General features: G+C 39.4%; 1 protein-coding gene and 1 pseudogene across 12 annotated transcripts in view; both read right to left on the bottom strand.

Moving 5' to 3' along the window:
- L3MBTL4 (L3MBTL histone methyl-lysine binding protein 4) overlaps positions 1–23,994 on the bottom strand; it is a 443,788-nt gene that overhangs the window by 176,992 nt on the left and 242,802 nt on the right. For all 12 annotated transcript variants that reach the window (XM_045041371.1, XM_045041370.1, XM_045041373.1 and 9 more), the window contains one exon: positions 17,701–17,815. In XM_045041371.1, the coding sequence (XP_044897306.1) occupies positions 17,701–17,815 (115 nt within the window). The remainder of the gene's footprint in view (positions 1–17,700; positions 17,816–23,994) is intronic.
- Positions 2,443–2,913, bottom strand: LOC102900128 (annotated as a pseudogene).

The following is a 23,994-nucleotide window of genomic DNA, read 5'->3' as shown; positions in this document are numbered from 1 at the left end:
CTGGATAGGGTTAAAACTCTTGCTGAGAAATCCTGAAAGGTCTGCTGCCCAACACAGGGTCTCCACTGGACATCTATGTGTTGACATCCACAGATCTATGGCCAGATAGGACCCAAACACTGGGACAGAGTGAGAATATGTTTTGCTTTATTGTCAAACCACCTGAGGTATGCCATGACTTTTAGAAGTTAGTATGCATTTGCATTAAGTGCCAGTAACTTTGAACAGAGCAGTGCCCTGATGAGATACGATCTCCCAGTGTCTGTAATAGGATAACTAAGACCACCGTGTCACATTTCATTTCAATAACTGTGAACAGTAGCAAATGAAGTCATTTAGCTATGATGAGAAAATAATCTGCAAAACTGTTCTGAGCTAGCATCAGACACCCAAACATCGAATTTTAGAACAAAGTAAATGAATTCTGCCCTCACACCTCCAGAAGGTAGAGCACACAGGATAAGCACTTCAACAAGGAACATTTAAAACAGATAATATCATTAAGACTGTAAGTACATTTTGAAATGTATTATTTTTCCTTGATAAGTCTATCATGTAAATCTGTAATTAGGGACTTCTAAAATAGCTAACTTTTTTTAAACACAATATGCTGTAATTGTCTATTAAGTCAATGAGTACTTAGGGACTCTTAAAACTGCTGATTACTTGCTTGCTGGATTTTGGAAGAACAAGTACTAAAGACTCCTTATAAAATTATCTTTAGAAAAGAAGGAAATTGAAAATGTGCTGTTACCTGGCTAAATTAATCTTTTTTTTTTTTCCTCAGAATGACATCTATCCATCATCAGATTGATTATTCCAGATCAGGACTAGAACTGCACTCAGTCTTATTTAATAATCTATGTGACTTTCCATCTCCAACAGAAAAAAAAAAAACTTTTCTAGTTCCACAGGGTCCCAAATGTTCATCAAAGGGGCTTCATTAATCATTCAGTTCTTACCGCAGATTTCATTATTTTTTTCTCACTTACCAGGATAAACCACGTGCCAGGACATTTGGTATATTTACAAGTCATTCTGTTATATTTATACATCAGCTGAGTAATGAACCAAATGGGAAAATGAGCTATATTCCTTCTCGAGTTATGTTCTATTATGCTTGTTTATGCTTAACAGTTAAATAAATTAGCAATGTTCACAAGGTCTTTAATACAAATAATAATAAAGGTTATAGATACTATTACTACTGTTTGTAATACTATGCTATTAGTGTGCAATTTAACTTCATAATAATGCTATGTTTAATTTATTTGGTAATCAAGCATCATAATTACTTCCAAATATAAATCAAACAGAAGCTAAAGAAAGAACAATGACAAAATTATTCAGACATGGAAGCCAGCTAGGAAATCTTCTTTTTCTGCCTGTCAACCTCCTACTCGTGGAAGTTCTCTTTGTTAGCAGTGGGAGTGTTTCAGCCTATCTTTCTGCTACTAGGCCGGACTGGACTAATTCCACAGCTACTACTCAAGAATTCCCTCCATAAAGGTTGCAGGTGAGAGCCCAAGGTGGCCTCTAGAGATGCTTTGGCATAAGTGATTAACCAACTCTTAGAGAAATAAACAGATAAATAAGAAATACTGGCAGACACAACACTCTTCATCCTTCCACTTATAAGCTTACAGTGTCATGGGGACTACTGACAAAACACAAGGAAACAGACCCTTAAAATGACTGCATATTATGAAATGTACTATGGAGAAAAGGAAGTGGTGAAATGGAAGTGGGGGTTGTTCTTTAGGTTATGTGGCCAGGCAAGGCCTTTCTCAGAAGGGACCATTAGAGATGAATTCTAAAGAGTATGAAAGTGTCATCTATTAGAAGAGCAGATAGACCATTCTGGACAGAGACAAGAGCATATGCAAAGGTCCTGGGGTGTAAATAATTTGTGTTTAAGAAATTTAAAGAAATGGGGTGCCTGGGTGGCTAAGTTGGTTAAGCGTCCAACTTCAGCTTAGGTCATCTTCTCGCAGTTCGTGGGTTCAAGCCACGTGTTTGGCTCTCTGCTGTCAGAGTACAACCCACTTCAGATCCTGTCCCCCTGGCTCTGCCCCTCCCCTCCTTGTACACATGCATGCATGCTCTCTCTCTTTCTCAAAAATAAATAAACATTTAAAAAAAGAAATCGAAAGAAAGGAGTGCATGGAGGAGACGAGAGGTGAAAGGAAGACTAAGTCAGAGGTGTGTGTATTCACATTCCTTCTTCTTGCATTTCCTCTTCTGTTCACATTCCCCCCTCGTTAGACTAGCACTGGGGTGGGCATTTGTTTATGAATAGGGAGCTAGTCAGCTATTTGCTTCCTTTGGTACACTAGGGGGTAGCTGCACATCTTTAGGAAAATATCCCACATGGCAGAAGGTAATGACATAGCAGTGGCCAGTGGCCAAGTTAATGAGCCCAAGGCCATACTTCTGCTTTTCTTTTTCATGGACCAATCTAAGTTATTTATTTAAGCCATCTCCTGCCATAAGCAAAGGGATGGAAATCAGTATACTGGTCATCATTTGATACGAGTAAGGAAGGTGAGCTTAAGGTCCTATATACTTTTCTGGTCCATGTGCAGAGTCATGATCCACACGAGTGCTGTGGTCCCCAATGGGTAGCGGTCCAGGTTCTCTTTATGCATCTTCATAGCCAGTTGGAAGTGGATTCACATGACAGTTAGGAATAGAGTATGATCACCATCTCCCCAGGGAAAGGACGTGGACTTGATGAGGAGATAGGGGTAGGGATGAACTCTGGTTTTTTGTGCTCTGCGTGATGTGATTTCAGGAAGACATTCAGCACGTGCACTCCCACACTGGGGAGTGCTAGAAGGAGGTGAGGGCCTTCCACACATGAGGTGAGTCATCCTCACTGTGGGTGCCCCTTGACATGGACTGCCCCAGCTATGTGCCCGACTGCCCCAGCAGCCCAGACACCTGGGACAAAGCTGCCACTGCTATTTTCAACCTGGACCTTGATAAGCCCGAGGCCATACTTCTGTGTTGACACAACTTGTGTGGGACACAGAAGAGACCCAGAAGTTCTCCTGTGCCTCAGTAAGGAGGCACAGGGTCTAGGTGAGCAAGAGCCTGGCCTCAAGACAAAGCCACATAAAGAGAGATTTGGGGGGAGGGGGGCGCCTGGGTGTCTCAGTTGGTTAAGTGTCCCACTCGTGGTTTCAGCTCAGATCATGATCTCGCAGTTTGTGAGTTTGAGCCCCACATCCGGCTCCACGTTGACAGTGTAGAGGCTGCTTGGGATTCTCTCTCCCTCTACCTCTGCCCCTCCCCTGCTCATGCTCTCTCTCAAAAATAAATAAATAAAAACTTAAAAGAGAGAGAGAGAGAGAGAGAGAGAGAGAGAGAGAGAGAGAGAGAGAGAGAGATTTGGGGACTGGAGCAAACAGTTGGGATCACATGACTTGGGGAAGTCTCTTGAGGCACTAACCTGGCAAATTCCTCCCAGGTCCAATCAGGATTGCTCCATATGGACAAGTAGGGCTCATCCTCTTCCCTGGACGCAGCTGCACACTCTGTGGGCTGTCGATTACCACCAATGATGTGCAGTTACTGCAGACCCTCCATGTATGAGACTGCACTGCACACAGTGTAATCTAGTTTTACTTTTTGCCACCCTCTTCGGAGCCATCATGCTTCATGCAACACCGCTGATGCTGCAAAACAGAGGAGGTGCCCCTTTCTGGAAACGCAGACTCAGCAGCTCCATCCGAGCTGGGGTGAACACCTTCCTGTCTAAGTGAGGGGGAGGGGGCGGGGAGACTGATACAATCATAAGGGAATATACTGTAGGGTTCAGGCAAGTCAGAAAGTGCATCGTGATCAGGACCAGACACCCACTTCTGTCTGGAACAGGTGCTGCAAACCACTGCATCCACACCTGCACGTGGTAGGCTGGGGCACGACGAGCGGTGAGTATTCTGTCAGGTTCGTGTCGTACATTCGCATCTCTGGTAACTCCTAAGGATAAAGCACTTTTCTGAGGTTTGCTGGGGCTTCCTGAGCATATGGATCAAATCCTCTCTTGCATCTACTTATTTTTATATTCACGCTGAGAGAACAGCTCTGTTCCCCTCAAGTTTGTGGGCACAAATGGTGAAGCCAACTGTGTCCGACAGGATGGCACCAGCATCGAGGGTCCTCACCCTGGGGGGCTGAGTGGCCGGCCCTGTCACTCCACACTCCCACCAGCACTTGTCTCTGCATGGCGGTTGTCATTTCAGAAAAAAACAAACAAACAACTTCATACGTACCCTGGCGAGAAAAGTCTATAGTTATCAGGTGGCACATCCAAATCTAATTTATTTAAAAAAAAGGTTCTCTGTTCTCCACTAGATCTACCATATTAGAGGCATTGGAGCCAGTCAGATGTTTATGTTATTATTTTTATTCCTACTTTAAAACACTAGCGAAGCATTTCCATGCAATCAGATATTTTATTCTGTCGAGCTCCGATTTCTAAAACAGTGTTTACAACAAGGGCTGAAGGAGCAGGAAGAGGGAACTAAGTACAGAAGGATTACATTTATAAAATGTACAAAGTGAGGCAAACACCAAGCAAATTGGACAAATATTCACCAAGGGCCCACCCTGCAGGGAGGACACAGGTTGAATCATCCTAGCCCATGGTAGGAAGGAGCACTTGGTCCAGGGCATGGGGCAGGAGACAGCGCCACCAACTGGCTCATCACATCCTGGACTCTTCTACAAGCATTTTCTGACTTGCATTTACCACCTGCAAGAGTGCGCACATTCCAAGGAGCAAAGGTGAATAACACAAAAACCCTGCTCCACGGGATCTTGTAGTCTAAAAGGGAAGCCATCCATTCACTTGCTCATTCATTCATTCATTCATTCAGGCCTATGTCTTCAGCTCCAAGTCTGCATTACTCTTTGGAGGTGGTATAGACTGTGCAATGGAAGACCAACAGGGGCACGGGTCCCTGCCACCATGGGAGAGGTATTCTAGTAATGGAGAAGGGGTGACAACAGAAACAAATAAGCATGTTGTATTACGCTGGCCTGTGACATGTGCCATCCAAAACACAAAGGCATCTGAGGAGTTAGAGAATGGCAGAGTTGTTGTCCGTGGACAGCTTGGGCAGAGAAGTCACCTCTGGGAGGGGATACCTGAACAAGCCCAGGGAGCATGTGGCAGCACAAAGTTCCAATCCAAGGGGACAACAGAGACAGCAGTGGCAGTAAGGCTGGTGTGCTGCAGAAATGGTGAGGGCCAGAGCGGCAGGCGTCCCTTGAGCAAAGACAAGAGTGGAAATCCCTGCTAGGGGCCCCTGGGGCAGTCGAGGGGTAAGTAAAGATACCTTAGGATGGCAGGGGTGGAGACGATTCATCTCCCTGGGGATGTCACATGAAATTTAGGAGAGAAGGTCACCCACCTTCTGCCCAAATGCTAGCAGATAAGCACTAGGCACAAGGAATATAGACCCTACCCAGAGGCAAGAAGCTGAGAGTGTAGACTAAGAAGAGAGGCAGAAGGAGATGTGAAAAAATACCATTGCTAAATCAGGGATAAAAGAATGGAAAACTGTGTTTCACAGAGAAGGCTCAGGTGAGCGCCGGTTTATATCCATTTGGTTTGACAACGACAAAGCTAGTGAACAACTCAGTAAGAATACTTTCATTTCACTGTGGTATGTTTACGACTGTGATATTGTGATTTACAATAAGAAATATATACTTAGTCTTCCTCCTTGTCTTGGCACAGAGCTCCTAAAACCCTTGCAATTGCCTGCCAAGAGAGCAATAGAGGTCTTTTGTTATGCTAATGACGTGAGTTTGGGAAAGCACCTAAGGCTGGAGGCTGACTGCCAGTGGAGCCAACCAGTGATTACAGGGCTGGAACTTTCCCTCCCACTCCTGGAGATGGGGAGGGCTGGAAAATTGAGTTCAACACCAATGGCCAATGATCTAATCAACTGTGCCTATGGAATGAAGCCTCTATAAAAAACCAAAGGATAAAGTTCCTCTGAACCTTACCAGCCACTGGGCTGGTAGACATATGGAGACTTGTGGAGAGTGTCTAGTCTGGAGAGAGCACGGAAGCTCTGTGTCCCTTGCCCTATGCATCTCTTCCATCTGGCTTCTATTCCTGAATTACATTCTTTTATAACAAACAGATCATCTAATAAGTAAAATGTTTTTCTGAGTTCTGGGAGACACTCTAGCAAATTAATTGAACCCAAGCAGTGGGTCATTGGAACCTCTGATCTATATGTAGCCAGAAGCACAGGTGATGACCTGGACTTATGACTGGCATCTGAAGTTGGGGGTTGGAGCAGTCTTGTAGGACTGAGCCCTTACCCTGTGGAGCCTGACGCTTTCTCTAGGTAAGCACTGTCAGAATGGAGTTGAATTGCAGGACACCCAGCCAGTGTTGAAAAATTGCCTGGTGTCAGGAAAAAAGTGACACATCAGAATTAGGTGCAGAATTGCAATGTATTCAAATTTTTATTTTAAGGAACGGCAAAGTTCTTTAGTTCAGTTTAATGGGGCTTATAGGGAGTGCTAATCTTAAATCTAAATCAGTAATTCTAAATGTTTCAAACTATCCTAAACATTAGTCAATATTCACTCAGAGATCAGCAACCCCTTTATGGATAGTATAATTATAACAAGTATCTAGAAGAAAACCACATTGGTTGTTTAAGTTTTAGGAAATAAAGTCAACTTCCAATTTTGTAGATCAATGAAGAGAAATGGCATGGGAAGCAAATGTGCCTGCACTCTTCACCCCAGCCCTACTATTTTACTGAAAGGCCAGCATGAGCCAGACAACTGAAAGCAGCCATTAAGGTACTTAATCACAAGGTGGCTCAATCCTCAGTCGGTTAAGCATCCGACTTTTGATTTCCGGTCAGGTCATGGTCTCACAGTTTCATGAGTTCAAGCCCCATGTTGGGGTCTGCGCTGACAGCGCAGATTCTCCCCCTCTTCTCTCTGCTCCTTCCCTGCTTGCACTCTCTCTGCCTTTCTCAAAAATTAAAAATAAATAAATAAATAAATAAATAAATAAATAGGTATTTAAACACGCAAGCCTGTAAGTCTTTGCAGAGGGAAAGTAACTTGCTCGGAGACACTGAATCAGCCAGAGTAGAATGAAAATTTAAATCCAAGATTTTTCTAGCTCCAAAGTCCATCATCTTACTTCTCAAATTTGGTGAATTTCCAAAGCAAGAACCATTGGAAATCCCATTGCCCAATGGGGCAGGTAGTCTAGGTAGCAATATAATAAAAGAAATGAGATCTATTAAAAGAAATTTAGCATCAAATGTGACTGGGATTACAGTTTCCAAATGATCTGACTGAAAAGACTGTCAAAAGGCAATTCTGTAGAAGACCGAGGTAGGCATGGTTTTTTGGTTCTGGTGTTTTCAAACCTTTTCAAAGACATTCAGGGAATGCAAAGCACAACAGAAAGCTCTTGACACCTTAGTGCTTTATCTTAGGTATTTAATTTTGATTCTAAGGGTAGAAAAATTCCACCATGAAAGACTATGCATAAGATAAAACAGACAAATCATGCCTTAATGGCGTGAGAAAAGGAGAGTTTCATCTGACGGTGGAACACTGGGTGAACTGCAGCTGAGCACCTCTGGCTGGGTGTGGTGGGTAGGAGGAAATCTGCACCCAGCCATACAAACTGGTGCTCTCAATGGGAACTCTGAACTTTTCATTCTCAAGTGGCTTTTCACAGTTAACCTTTTCAATAACTTACATTAGGCCTCAGAGACTGAATGCTATGAATTATTGAATATTATGGTCTTTGCAAAAATACACTGTACATTTTTGCAGAAGCTTGGGCTATATAACATGCATTATACCTTGGTTCAATGTCTGCAATGAGTATAAATATATGAATTAAGTGGCATTAGAAAAATAAAAATGAACTAAAGTAACTAGAAAAAATGGAAACGAACTAAAGTAACTACCACTCACTTAGAAAAACAAAATTTTAATAAATCGAATAAAATTTGTACAAGATTGTAATTTTACTTATGCTTGTGCCATTTCCATCTCTAAAGGGGCCACCATTCTCCCTCCACTGGTCCAGGTGCTCTGTGCTCTTCTGGGCCCAGGTCAACACCATTCTTAGAGGCCTGGCTGGACTAGCCCTGTGTCATTCTGCTCTGTCTTTAAAAACACATTTAGAAACATAGCAATGTACATTTAGTTTTCACTCATTCATCAGCAGCTATAAGATTTTATTCTATTTCATATATTTGCAAACTACAGCTCCCTCAAACATAAATGGGAAGCTTATGGAAGAAAAAATTCACTATATATATATATATATATATATATATATATATATATATATAGTTTTTTTCTTCCTCTGTTTCCAAAGCATTATAATACCGAGTCAAGGGAAAAAGAATCAAGGGAAAAATATTCGTAACAAAATATAGATGAGAATATGGATTTAAAAGGTGTCTTCCTCATATTTTCTTTTTTTTTTTTTCAACGTTTATTTATTTTTGGGACAGAGAGAGACAGAGCATGAACGGGGGAGGGGCAGAGAGAGAGGGAGACACAGAATCGGAAACAGGCTCCAGGCTCCGAGCTATCAGCCCAGAGCCTGACGCGGGGCTCGACCTCCCGGACCGCGAGATCATGACCTGGCTGAAGTCGGACGCTTAACCGACTGCGCCACCCAGGCGCCCCCCTCATATTTTCTTTTAATTGTTCTTATTTTCACAGAATACCACTACCAGGCAACCTGTGTGATGCTTTTTGTAAAATTTCACTAGACTATATCAATAAAATAGATAAAGTTCAAGTTGGGTACAGCCTCCATAAAATGGTAGAATACATAAGATGACCCCTAAGATTTTTTTCCAAACCTTAAATTTTTAGTATTCTTTGCAATGTTTGATCTATAAATCTATTGTATCATATACAATAAAGTACTGAGGCAATTGTTGAGTCACATAAATATAACAAAAGTAAAACAAAAGAGTGTAAAAAATATATGAAAGTTAAAATATCTGAAAATACCTTAAAATACTTGCAAATTAATGTCAGTAAGGGACTTTATCTGCTCGTATATGAGAAAACGCTGTGTGTGGTGTTATAGATCTATGTAGACACAATTACTTTGATCTGATTTTCAAAGATCCTGGATATTAGAACTTTAGTTTGAATTATATGAGTAAATAAGATCAACTCTTTGACTTAATATAGCACTCAGCAATAAAAACTGATTTGATTTGGTTGATTATGCAAACACGATCCATAAAAGACATCAGAATAGGATGCTACACGTAATTCCTACTGTAGAGCAAGCGTTCCTACCCGATCCTTACCACCCAGGAATTTGACACCAGCTGAGGGGGTGACTTTTCTGTAAAGAAAGCTAATATATGGAGGAATGTATAGAAAGGCGCTGTATTGGCTTCAAAATCTTATAAGGCCAATGGTCAAGGTGTTAAGAGTAATTCTGTTTGGTATAAATGAAATAATTCTGCTTTGGGAAGAGTAAGGTATGGCAGTGAGTAAAGCACAGATTGTGAAGCACCTTGTGTATGTGCAAAGAAAGGAGTCTGTCAGATACTGGATGCCAAGGGAGAGCTTTAAGAATGGAAACCCATGTCAACTATACTTCAACAAAAAAAGGATGGAGATAATGAGGTCAGATTTGAGTTTTATACAGACAATCACAGGAAAGACATCAGCAAAGATAATCATGAAGCTGCTGCAACTGTCAACAGACCTTCACACTTTGTTTTGTTAGATATCTTGACCAAAACATTCGTTTCTACTTTCCAGTGGGGAAAAAATAATTCAGTGATTGATAAATAAATAAATAAATACATACATACATACATACATACATTTTGGAGTAGCATTGTGTGTATGTTGGGGGATGTTACAATTACAATTAATAATGATTTATCCAAATACATTTATAACAAAAAAGCAAGCACAGCAGTAAATGAATATCCTGGCCAACTGGAGGTAGCCAATTCTCCCAAATTACAGGGATTCCAATTACCTTAAAAATGAATACAGAAAATGGGAATCTTGTAATATTGCCAAAAAAACAGGGAAGTCAAACTTAAGAAATTTTGATAACTGAAGTTATTTTTTAAAAGCCACATCAAGAGAGGTGAGAGGAGCAATGAAGTGGTCCAGTCAGGATCCACACTCCCAGCACAACAGCCCACAAGCAGGAAGGATATGAAAAACACAGAGATCCTCCCTGAGGGCAAAAGGTTCAAGTCCCCATCAGGCACCCCCTGTCCTGAGGACCCACACCAGGATGAAGAGCCCCCATAATGTCTGGCTTTGCAAATCAACAAGGCTTAACTCTAGGAAAGCCAGAGAACTCTAGGAAACCAAGACTCTACTCTTAAAGGGCAGGCGCACAAGAGCACTGAGTCTGAGACACAGCATAGAGGCAGCCCTTTAAGAAGCACCTGAACCATAATCTCCATCATAATGGAGACTTACTGACTCAGTCTAGGACATTTGCCAGAGGGGCAGGGATCTGTAGGAACTTTCTGGAGGAAAAGAAGCACAGGGGGGCACCATTTTTCTTACCCTCCTTCTACCATGGTGACTGAAAGCTGGCAAGTGCCATTTCTGATGCTGTCCATCAACCCTGCCAACACTAGTCATCCTGTCCTGGTGATCCTCTGCAGGTCTGCTCTGCCCAACATGCCCCTCCAAACCAGCTCCCCCTGCCACATTGGCAGGCAGCCTCAACTGGGTTTGGCACTCCCCCAAAGTGGTTCCTGCTCCCACTGCACCCAGCAGGTGGCCTTAGCTGGGACCAGCATCACCAAAAGAAACTCCCAGGGGGCTCCTGGGTGGCTCAGTCAGCTGGGTGTTTGACTCTTGATTTCAGCTCAGGTCATGATCTCACCGTTTATGGGATCGAACTACGTGTTGGGCTCTCTGCCGACAGCGTGAAGCCTGTTTGGGATTGTCTCTCTCTCTCTCTGTCCTTCCCCTACTAGCATGCTCTGGCTCTCTCTCTCTCTCTCAAAATAAATAAACTGAAAAGAAGTAACATTGATATACATTTTTAAAAATTTAAAAAATAAAAGCAACTCCCAGAAAAGGGTACACCAGAACCAGAATCAAACCAGGAAATGCAGAGGTGTCCCCCTACAGCAGCTCCAGCCCTGATGCACCTGGTGAGCAGTCACAGCCTGGACTGATGCACCTCAAAATGGCTCCCACCCTCACGGGATGGGGGTATGTATCTACAACAGTCACACCCCAGACACAAGAGAAGATACATGCAGCCCACAAAGGCGACACCCTGGGAACCTGGTTCTGGTGAGCAGAGAGGATTGTGCTTCTGAGCCCTACAGGACACCTTCTATATACAGCCACTTTTTTAAGACTGGGAGACACACTGACCTACCTAATATAGAGAAATGAACACAGATTGGCAGGCAAAATGAGGAGACAGACAGAGAGAGACAGAGAGAGAGAGAGAGAGAGAGAGAGAGAGAGAGAGAGATGTTCCAAGTCAAAGAACAAGACAAAAATCTCAAAAAAAAAAAAATTAAATGAAACAGGTATAAGCAATCTACCTGATAAAGAGTTCAAAGTCATGGACATAAAGATCCCACACTTGAAAACAGAGTAGATGAAAACAATTAGAACTTCAAAAAAGAAATAGAAAATATAAACACGAATCGATTAGAGCTGAAGAATACAATAACTAAAGTGAAAATTACATGAGATGGAATCAACATCGAATTAGAGGATACTGCCAAATGGATCAGCAATCTGGAAGACAGGGTAGTGGGAATCACCCAAGCAGAACAGCTAAAAGAAAAAAGAATTAAAAAAAATAAGAAGAGTTAAGGGATCTTTGTAACAACAAATTAATGTTCACGTTATAGGGGTCCCAGAAGGAGAAGAGAGAGAAAAGGGGGTAGAAAACCTACTTGAGGAAATGAGAGCTGAGGGATGTCTGGGTGACTTGGCTGGTTGAGCATCCGACTCTTGATTTCAGCTCAAGTCATGGTTCACGGTTTGTGAGTTTAAGCCCCGTGTCAACCTACAGCTCAGAGCCTGCTTGGGATTTTGTCTCCCTCTCTCTCTGTCCCTCCCCACTTGTGCTCATGCACTTTCTCTCTCCCTCTCTCTCTCTCTCTCTCTCTCTCTCTGTGTCTCAAAAATAAATAAATAAATGTTAAAAAAAAAGAAATAATAGCTGAAATCTTCCCTAACCTGGGGAAGGAAACAGACACCCAGGTCCAAGAAGCACAAAGGAACCCAAGGAGGCCCACACCAAGACACATAGTAACTAAAGAGGCAAAAATTAAAATTAAAGAGATGATCAACTAATTACATAGAAGAGAACACCCATTAGACTATCAGCTGATTTTTCAGCAGAAACTTTTCAGGCCAGAGGGAATGGCAGGATATAGTTAAACTGAAAGGGAAAAACCAACAACCAAGAATACTCTACCTAGAGAGGTTACCATTCAGAACTGAGGACAGGGAAAGCATTTCCCAAACAAACAAAAGTTAAAGAAGTACATCCCCATTAAAGCTCCATACAAGAAACGTTTAAAAGGACTTATTCAAGCAGAAAATAAAAGGTCATAAATAGAAGAAAATTGTTAAAGAAAAATTTGCAGTGAGAAAAGAAAATATAGTAAAGGTAATGGATCAAACACTTATAAAGATACCATGGAGGTTAAAAGACAAAAGTAGTGAAATAAACTATATCTACAATAATTAGTTGAGGGATATACAAAATAAAAAGATATAAAATATGTCAAAAACAAAACATAACAGAGAGGAGTAAAAATGTAGAATGTGTTCAAATTTAACTGATCATCAACTTAAAATAGACTTCTGTATACACAGGGTATTATAATATGAACCTCATGGTAACCACAAAACAAAAACCTATAATACATACACATGCAAAAGAGAGAGAGACAGAGAGAGAGAGAGACAGAAGACGTTCCTGAGTGGCTCAGTTAGTTGAGCATTTGACTCTTGATTTTGGCTCAGGTCATGATCCCAGGGATGTGGGATCAAGCCCTTTGTCAGGCTCTGTGCTGAACATGAAGCCTGCTTGAGATTCTCTCCCTCTCTCTCTCACTCTCACTCTCACTCTTTCTCTCTCTCTCCCCCTCTGTCCCTCTTCCCAACTCTCTCTGTCTCAAATAAAAATAAATAAATAAATAAATAAATAAATAAATAAATAAATATCCAAATATAACACTAATAAAAATCATCAAACCACAAGGGAAAAGAGCAAGAAAGGAACAGAGAAGAAATACAAAAACAACCAGAACACAATTACTGAAATAGCAGTAGGTACATACCTATCAATAATTACTTTAAATGGACTAAACGCCCAATCAGAAGGCAAAGGGTGGCTAAATGGACCAATAAAACTCACATGACCCATCTATATGCTGCCTATAAGAGACTTAGTTCAGACCTAAAAAACACAGGCTGAAAGTGAAGGAATGGAAAAAGATAGTCCACGCAAATGGAAATTAAAAGAAAGCAGGGGTAGCAATACCCCCTGTCATATAACAGAGAAAATACACTTTAAAATAAAGATCATGACAATAGACAAATAGCGCATTACATAGTAATAAAGGGATAAATCCAACAAAAGTCTGTAACAATTGTAAACATGTATGCACCCAACATAGAATTACCTAAATATATAAAGCAAATATTAACAGACATAAAGGGAGAAATTGACAATAATACAATAATAGTAGGAAACTTCCATACCCCATTTACATCAGTGGATATATCATACTGATATATCAGAAAATCAATATGGAAACAGTGGCCCTAAACAACACATTAGATCACATAGACCTAATAGATATATTCAGAACATCCCATCCCCAAACAGCAGAATGTACGATCTTTTCAATTGCAGATGGAACATTCTCTAGAATAAACCACATGTGGGGCGCCTGGGTGGTTCAGTCAGTTTGGCTTCTGACTTCAGCTCAGGTCATGATCTCACAGCTGGTGGGTTCAAACCCCACGTCAGGCTCTGTGCTGACAGCTTGGAGCCTGGGGACTGCTTCGGATTCTGTGTCTCCCTCTCTCTCTCTGGCCCTCCCCTCTCATGCTCTGTCTGTCTCTCTCTCTCAAAAAATAAATAAACATTTTAAAAAACTTAAAAAAAAAAAGAATAAACCACATTTGTTAGGTCACAAAACAAGTCTCAATAAATTTAAGAAGATTGAAATCACATGAAGCATTTTTCCAAACACTAGAAATCAATTACAAGGGGAAAAAAACTATACATGTAGACCTAAATATAAGACCCGAAATCATGAAAATTGTACAAAACATGGGCAATAAACTGCTAAACACGGTTCTTAAGCAATAATTGTTTTGGATTTGTCTCCTCAGATAAGGGCAACCAAAACAAAAATAAACAAATGAAATTGCACCTACCTAAAAAGCTTCTGCATGGGGAGGGAAACCATCAACACAATGAAGACAACCTACCGAATGGGAGAAGATATATGCCAACAGTACATCCAATAAGGGGTTAATATCCAAAATATATTTAACGAAATTCACACAACCTACACCAAAACCCCCAAACAAATCCAATTAAAAAATGGGCAGAAAACCTCAATAGATATTTTCCCAAAGAAGACATCCAGATGGCCAACAGACACATGAAAAGATGTTTAATATCACTAGTCATCAGGGAAATGCAAATCGAAACTACAATGAGATAATATCTCACACTAGCCAAAATGGCTAGTATCAAGAATACATGAAATAGCCAGTACCGGTGAGGTTGTAGAGAAAAGGGAGTCCTTGTGCACTCCTGGTGGGAACATAAACTGGTGCAGCCACTATGGAAAAAGTACGGATGTTCCTCAAAAAACTAAAAATAGAACTACCATATCAGCCTGCATTTCCACTTCTAAGTATTTATCTGAAGAAAACAAAACGTTGCAGCATTATGTACAGTAGTCAAGATATGGAAGCAGCCCAAGTGCCCATTAACAGATGAATAAAGAAGATGTGGCACATATATATAAAGGGGAATATTACTCACTCATAAAAAGATTGAAATCTTGCCATTTGCAACAACAGGGACCTAGAACATATTATGCTGAATTAAATAAGTCAGAGAAAAAATAAATACCACATAATTGCACTCACGTGTGGAATCTAAACAAACAAAACTAAACAGAAACAGACTCATAAATACAGAGAAAAAACTGATGGTTGCTAAGGGGGAAGGGATTGGGGGGTGGGTGAAATAAGTAAAGAGGATTAAGAGGTACAAATTTCTAGTTATAAAACAGGTCATGAGGATATCAAGTACAGCATAGGGAATATAGTCAATAATACTTTAATAACTTTGTATGGTGACAGATGGTGACTACACTTACAATGATCACTCTGTAGTGTATATAAATGTCAAATCACTACAATGTATACATGTGTTAACTATAATTAATGTAAATAAATGTAAGTAAATAAATGAATAGAAAGAAAGTAAGTAAGAGAAAGGAGGGAGGGAGAGAGGGAGAGAGAGGGAGGGAGGGAGAGAGGAGGGAAGGAAGGAAGGAAGGAAGGAAGGAAGGAAGGAAGGAAGGAAGGAAAACATTTGGAAAACTCTAATCACATTAATTTTAGCACAATTTCAGGTTTTGTAATCCTTAATAAATCACATAATTTCATATAAAAATGATAATCTATAGACTGTGATATCATTTCCTGACAGCAGCCAGCACCAATTCAGGACACACTTTGGGGCTAGGTAGGTTTTAAAGTATTGTGTGCATTTATCTCATTTATCATTATACATTTTTGAGATAGGCACATAATATTATTATCTCCATTTCCTAGATGAGGAAACAGGCATAGACAGTCAGTCACACAGCTATGTGAGCACTAAAACTGAGATTCAAATCCAAGCACTCTGACTCCAGGTTCCACATTTCTAACTGGTAGACTATATTGCCTCTAGAACCTGAATTTTGAGATCTTAGGCTTTTCAGGAGGATGTATGCAACTCACTAACTAGCAGTCTGCAAGTCACTGAACTATGATGAGAGATCAAATGCAATGGACCTGGGAGGGAGCAGGCAGGGGTCAGAGATAGATTTTGGAGAAATTAAGTTAGAGGATCAATAAGACTTGGTGACTGATTGTACATGGGGTGTGGGGTGTAGGAAGGGTTGGGGGGGGCAAGTCCAGAATGACTCTGCTTAAGAAGTAGGAACTTTGAAAGCAAGTAGGAACTATAGTAGAAAAGCAAGATTTTTGGCTTGGGATGGAGTTCAGTTTGATCCATAGACTTTGGGATATTTATGAGACACTCAGTTTGAGAAGCTGGTTAAGCAGTTTGACAAGGGAGCAGGTAATGGATGGGATGGAGTGGAGTCAAGAGAGGGTGTCCCTGTCCCTGGAATGCTGACCCATTCCTACTTACACTGAGACCATTCCTACTTGAGAAAGTTACTGTGTGAGGGATAGATGTGTGCACGTCCATATGGGAAAAGGGGGAGGTTAACATAAAATGAGAAACATCTCCCTGACATACTGGGATGTGAAATCATGGAGAGTTAAAAGTGGAATCAGAAAACACACACACACACACACACACACACACACACACACACACACAAACACACACACAGAGCACAAATCCTAACACTTTCCCCCCAACATAGAACTGACCATGGTCTCTGGGTTTTACATTCTGTATGTACAGACTCCACACTTGCTAACACACTCTAAGTTAAGTAAGGACCTGCACCTTCTTGACTTTGTAGTTTTTGAAGCACCCAGCACAACGTAAAGATGTCATGTTAGCAAGTCAGGAACGCTTCTCACTTCTATAAGTTCAGGAATTCTTCTCACTCCTATAAGTTAAGGAACTACTTCAAAGATGCAATTAGTCCTTGAGGTTCTAGCATCATGGGGCTGGCTCAATATAAGACAACCTCATTAACAGAATAATATGCTAGCCGTTATCCCAAGAAACCAACAGAAAAACACCAGAAGCAGTGAGGGAACAAAACAAACAAAAGAATGGAGAGCCTGCACATGTGTCTGGAACCAGCTATTAGTCATGTCAGCCTCATCTGGTAGAAAGAACCCTTCAGACAAAAGAATGAGATATTTTGGTTCAAGGTTCATTAAAATTTAGAGTGGTTAATTTCCTCTTTAACTTTAAGTAGCCAGAAAGAAAGAAATAATGAAAATACCAATATAACAGAGGACTTTTTTCAACTAATTTTTTTAATTGCTGAAATTTAAAATATCTATTTTTTCTAAAACTTTTTGAAATATAATCTATAAAAGAAAATTAATTAAGATGGGATGTTTAAACAAAAAACCAAAATGCACGTCAGCTAAAATCAATGGCCCAAGTTCGATGGATTTGGACTGGGTTAAGTTTCCCAAACTAAAATGTAGAAAATAAAGATTCTCCTAGACAACACTATCAAAATAATTCCTTAATTATTATTATAACTTTTTAAAAATATAAAGCACACTCTTTTGAGGCTTAATTATGAATAATTACAGCATAGCTGTAGCACTGATTAGTCAATTCACCTATCTGATATTTAGTTTTAAAATACTTATAATGACAGGAAAAAGAACAGCATTAAGGTAGGAATTCAGGCTAAGTATTTAAAAATCAACAACAAAGAATAAAATACTTACGATATGGTACTTCCAGGGGATGCCCTGTTATGTCACACCATCCAATCGGGTGGATGTCAGGGCTGTCTGCATCCATCCAATAGTCATATTTGTGGTCCCAGCCATCAAAATGAACCTGTTGAGTAATTAGCATTTAGTAATTAGTATTTCACTCTGTCTGCATCAAAATATTAGAAATCAGACCTGTGAAATGAGATTGAAATTGTAACAATTATACATTACAGCTGAAACAATATTTAAAATGTGCCATCAAAGGGCATTCTAATCTAACCACTAAAGACTATTGTAGTACCAATTTTTCTGAGAAATTAAAGAAGCTGGTAAACAAAAAAATCTGTTAGAGATTGATCAGAATCTGAAGGGACAATACCAATCCATTTCCCCGGCTAAGTAATACTGTAATGCTGGCGGGAGGACACCTCTTCTACTGGATGCCTCTGAAAAATCATGTCAGACACAACAACTAGAGTCACCAATTTGACATAAGTACAAGGCTTACCCTATCGGGAAATGAATCGATTTTAGAGTGAAAGGAAGCAATAAGTTTCAAAATCCTGACAACCAAGGAGAGATGGAGCCATTGAAACAATGGAGGCACAGGAGCGGATGAAATATGCTACTAAGACAGATTAATGGCTCTCTTGAGAGCTGTAAAGGACAGTGTAAACTTTCAGTAAACCTGAGGAAGAGATATGGCTCAGGTCCAGAAATCCAGCAAATGGTTACCACTGTTTTGCATCTTATCTACAAAACACACATACACATACACATAATTCACATATACACATACATATAGGCCCAATAATAAAAAATAAAACTCAATTTCTGAAACAATAATCACATACTTATTTCTGAAACTTACAAAACACTATGTTTTAGAAGTTTCATATCAGAATGAACGAACCAAATTATTTGGGCACGCAAAAAGAATAAATTTCATAACCTTACTTACTCTCTTACATATTTTCTGTTTCTATTAATTAAGTGAGGAATCCCTTTTCAATGCAGAAAAAACCCACAATTTTTTGAAAATCAAAATTTGAATAAAAACAGCAAGATTGCTGGCATTATAATAAACTATCTGAAACATCAGTCTGTTATGCAAGACATAGGACCACAAAAAAAGAGAAAAAGGTAAAACTGTATCTAGGAAAAAGTCCAATGCTTTTTTTTCAAGATCCGTCTTTCTTATTTAGTGGTTCTCCAAGTTTGGTTCCCTGACCATCAGCATCACCATCACCTGGACACGTGTTAGAAATGCAGATTGGCAGGCCCCAACTCAACCCACTGACTCAGACACTCTAAAGGACAGGGACTCACAATTTTTAAACAAGTCCTTTAGATGTATCTAATATATGCTGAAGTTTGAGAACCAACAATCTTAGGAATAACTTTCAAGAGAATATTTCTACCAAACTTAGGCTTCTGGCTGAGACAGAGTGCCCTTTCCCAGTAGTAACTATAAAACTGGACTGAATATATGAAGGGACTGTAGACACTGAACAATAGGCACCACAGATATGTAATCCCTAAGTACACCTAGACGAGCCCCAGATGTCAGCCTGTAGTCAATTTCCTGACAGCAGCACAGGGAGGAGAAACAGAGCAGTCATGCTGTGCTGAGGAGACACAGATGCAGTTCAGCACTGATGAAGCAGCTGGAAATCAGAGGACAGACACTGGAGAGAATAGAGCTACACAGAAGGGGACGCCAGAAATCTCTGGGGGATTTTTGCACAACCTTGGTCAAGGGCTGGACTGTACATGTGCAAGGTGAGACAAGGTGAGGTGAAGAAGAGAGCATCTGATACAGAGCTGAAAGTAAAATGAAGATAGCAGAGGTCACACACACCTGGAGAGTAGAGAGACCAGAGTGCAGACATCTTAAGAATTTGACCGAGACATGCAAAAAGGCCATAATTTTCTAATAAGAACCATGTCATAGAGTATTCTAGACCAGCCCTAAGAAAGGCCAAAATGAAACCTCAACAAGATTAAGAACAGCCATCAGTAATTAACTGACTGACAGAACAAACTCTACCCTTTTTAAAGGAAGACAAATGCTCCCAAATCTGAATGCTGTATCATTCTTAATGTCCAACATAACATCAAAATTTATTAGACATGCAAATAAGCAGGTGAATGTGAGCCCTGCTCATTTTTTTTAAAAAGTAGTCAATAGAAAGAGACCCTGAGATGCCCCAGATGTTGTAATCAGTAGACATGAAGTTTTTAAGTACCTATTGAAATATGTTTAATAACTTAAAGGATAAATAGTCTTGATGAGGGAACAGATAGGGAGTCTCAGCAGGGAAATGGAAACCATAAGAGATAAACAAATGGAAATTCTAGAACTGAAAAGCAAACTATTTTAAATAAAAATTTTCTGAATAGGCTTAACAGATTAGGGATGGCAGAAAAATGGGTAAGTGAACATGAAAACAGATTCATAGAAATTATTAATCTAAAGCACACAATAAAAAAATTTCAAAAATGAACAGAGGCTCAGGTACTTGTAATACAGAATCACCTGGTCTAACACATGCAATTTGGAGTCCATAATGAGAGGAGAGACAATAAAGCAGGGATAATGGTCAAACCAGACAAAAGTTGAAGAAATAACATCAACAAAATCTATTTTGGTCAAAAAAAAAAAAAGCCAATTTACAAGCTTAACAAAAACAGCAAAACACAAGCATAATAAATACAAAGGAAATCGGAACTACACAAATCGCAGGCAAACCGCCAAAAATGAAAGACAAAAGAAAAAGTCTTGAAAGCAGCCACAGAAGTACAACACATTACATACAGGGAACCATGACAGGAATGTTAGCCAACCTCTCATCAGAAACAGAATAGACAAGAAGATAATGAAATGAGATCTTTAAAGCAGTGAGAAATTTAAAAAATATCAACCTAAAATTTTGTTTTACAAAAAAATTTCCCTCAAAAAGGAGTAAAATTAACTTTCAGATTAAAAAAACAAGAAAGTATTCACTTATAGATTTGCATTGCAAGAAATATTATAGAAAGTATTTCATAAGTATTATCAGATGGAACAACAGCAATTTTGAAAATAATGAACAAGTTTGGAAGACCCACTCTGATTTCTATAATTACTATAAAGCCACAGTTATGATGACAGTGTTGTTTGGGCCTAAGCGTAGGCAAATACATTATTAGAACAGAAAAGATTATGTCAATGGACTCACATCTATATAGTTAAATTGCTTTTCAATAGATGTAACAAGGCCATTCAATGGGGAAAGAGCAGTAATTTCAGCAAATGATACTGGATTAAGTGGATATCCACATATGAAAAAATCCAAACCACTTGACTTCTATGTCACCTCCCACATACAAATTAATTCGAAATGGGCTATAAACCTAAACAACCTAATCAACTCAAGAATGAAGCTTAAGATAAAATCTTCATGATATTGGGATACTCAAAGGTTTCTTAACACACAAGCAGCACTACCCATAAAGGAATAATTTTAGAAATTCATTTTTCATCATAATAAAAAAACTTCTGCTCCTCAAAATCATCATTAATATAAAGGACAACCAAACCAAGAACATTTGTAATACATTTATCTGACAAAAGAAGTGGCAATCCAGTAAGTAATAGGCAAAACACTTGAGATACTCCACAGGAAAAAAAAAAGGTTCAATGAATGGTCAAAACTAAATAAAATATTGTTCAACTTCACTATTCATCAAAGAGATCACATTGAGACATACTACAAAGCCAACTGTATGACTTAAATGACAGACAACATCAATTACTGGTGAGGCTGTGGAGCTCCCAGAACATTCATACAATGTCACTGGGGCTGGAAAATAGGACAATTACTTTAGAAAATGTTTTGCTACTGTATTGTAGATTTCAGATGTTCCTACTCTGTGACTCCTGGCAATTCCATCCCAAAGAGATGAAAATATACAGCTGTGTAAACAAGTGCTCCTTGCAGTTTCATTCAAAATGCCAAACCTGACAATGACCCAAATGCCCAACAACAGATGAATATCTATTGGAAAGCAAGGGTAGCATAGGCATGAGATGAACAGTAGTCACCAATAAAAAGGATAGACTGTTTCTACATGTACCAACATGCATCAACCAGACATCATGTAGAGAAAGAGGGAAGACACAAAACTACATGCAGTTGCTGTCAATGGGGGCTATTCTTATCTTTTACCATATTTATGTATTGCAATGTTTCAGCATTCTGGACACAGCCGAACTGCATAATACCGTCAGTACTCGAAGACTAAATATTCCAGTTGTGAAAGGCAAAAATAGCACTCTTTTTAAGACTGATGCCTGCTGCTCTGGATTTACCAACAGGAAGAAGTTTGTGTAAATGTGTATAATGCTGTGAAGAAGAAACAGAAAATTTCCTCAAACTTTAATATTTCTTCCTAATTTCAATGTCCTTTCTCTTTTAAGTTTGCAGTGCTACTTTTTCTATTTCAAAAGCAAGGGAACCACCTCTAAGCACAAACAAGACTGGCCAAATGTTCCAGCAAGATCTTGTTACAAGGAGTTAGGTCTTTCTATTTCAGCTACTGTACCTGGACTTGGAAATCCTACTGTTGGAATTCAGGTTTATTACTAAAAAACTAAAATGAGAGTATCTTTAAAATTTTTTTTTCTGAAAGCAGATACAATGTTTTTATGTACTTTATTCAATGTTTTCCCTTATGTTCATTAATAAATATTAAATTACCCTTTCCTATGCTGCATATAATTACTTACAATGAAATCATGGGAATTAAAAAGAGCTCCTCCTAACCCAGTGATGTGATGCTCCACTCCCTGACAAAGGCCATCTAAACATGGAAAATATAACCCAAATCTGACCCATACACATCTTTATGAAAGATATTTTCAAGTTTGTAGATCTTCATATCTCTGAAGTTGAAAACCCAATTTTAAGAATTGCAACCAGATGGTCAAGTTAATAAAGGAGACTGGCATCTTAACAATATTTACAGAGTCCTTTCATACAGGAAAGAATTATTTTGGAAACCAAATCATCTCCATTTCATATTTATGATTTTTAAATATTTGGGTTTGTATAAAGCTGAATAGAAATATGGACACTTCTCGCTCAGATTACGACAAACTGGAAAACAGAGGTCAGATAACTGAATCAAACACTGTCTCAAGCTCTTACCTTTAAATGGGTAGTGATACTTCCTGATGGTATTAACATCATCTGCATTAGTGATTAATGACTAGTAAAATAACTTGGACGCTTAAGAATTAGATCACCCCATTAAAAAACAAGGATACACTCCTGAGTGTAAATATAAAGCTGTTGATTGTCTGGACTGGCAAGGTCTTTCTTGCTTTGCCTTATCATTACTGTCCCTCAGCCCTGGAGCCTTGCCACTAGGCCTCAGCTGTCTTTGATGCCACCATGACTGTTAGCACCATGGCTTCCACCCTGTCAGACCTCAAAAGCCATCAGCGGAATGAGATGCATGGCAGTAATCATCACTCGTCGCTGTTCCTTAGGGCAGCTGGAAAATAAACTGTTATTTATCTAGGAACACTGGAGCTAAATTTAATGCTCAATCACAACAATTTTATTAGCCTAAGTGATATTATTATGCTTGTTTGCTTCTGCTATATGGTTTTTAAATTTGTAATTTCCACTTTAATGGGCTTACTGGATGTGTGTATTTTATTGTCAAAGGCTTCAAATCTATTTTAAAGGCTTATGGTGAACAAATTATAAGCACGTAGATGATGTTAATTTATTTAGAAAAAGGCTTCACTGCACCTGAACTCTTCTCCTTTAATTGAATACATTTTCAGATAACTAGACTTAACATTAAATTTCATTCTAGAAAAAAAAACTGGGTTTTCATATATTATTCCTGATATCTATTACTCATAACTACTGGTGCTAATAAGACTACAGTAAATCTCACTTCCTGTGATGCAGAGCTCTGTTGTTGGACGGCGTGGCGGATGAAGAAATAGTAATGAGACCAGACATATGTTCCACTGCAGGACAAGCATGCTCACATAATGCCTTCACAAAATACCACCATCATCTAAGAGCAAGAGCGCTGAGTATAGCAGGGGGTTCACTTTTACCGTATGCTTACATAGTCCACACACAGCTATAAAATACATACATTTTCACTGAACGTCTACAATATACTGTTTTCACACATTCTGAAAAGGAACCTTTTAAGAGGTTTGCCGAGATCATACCACCAGTAAATGGCAGAACCAGACTTCAGCTGAGAACAGTTTATTGAGAGAACTGTACA

The sequence above is a fragment of the Felis catus genome, chromosome D3, assembly GCF_018350175.1.
Source record: "Felis catus isolate Fca126 chromosome D3, F.catus_Fca126_mat1.0, whole genome shotgun sequence".
Taxonomy (NCBI): Eukaryota; Metazoa; Chordata; class Mammalia; order Carnivora; family Felidae; genus Felis; species Felis catus.
The sequence above is the reverse complement of the archived record's forward strand: the minus strand, read 5'-3'. Positions and strand labels throughout refer to the sequence as shown.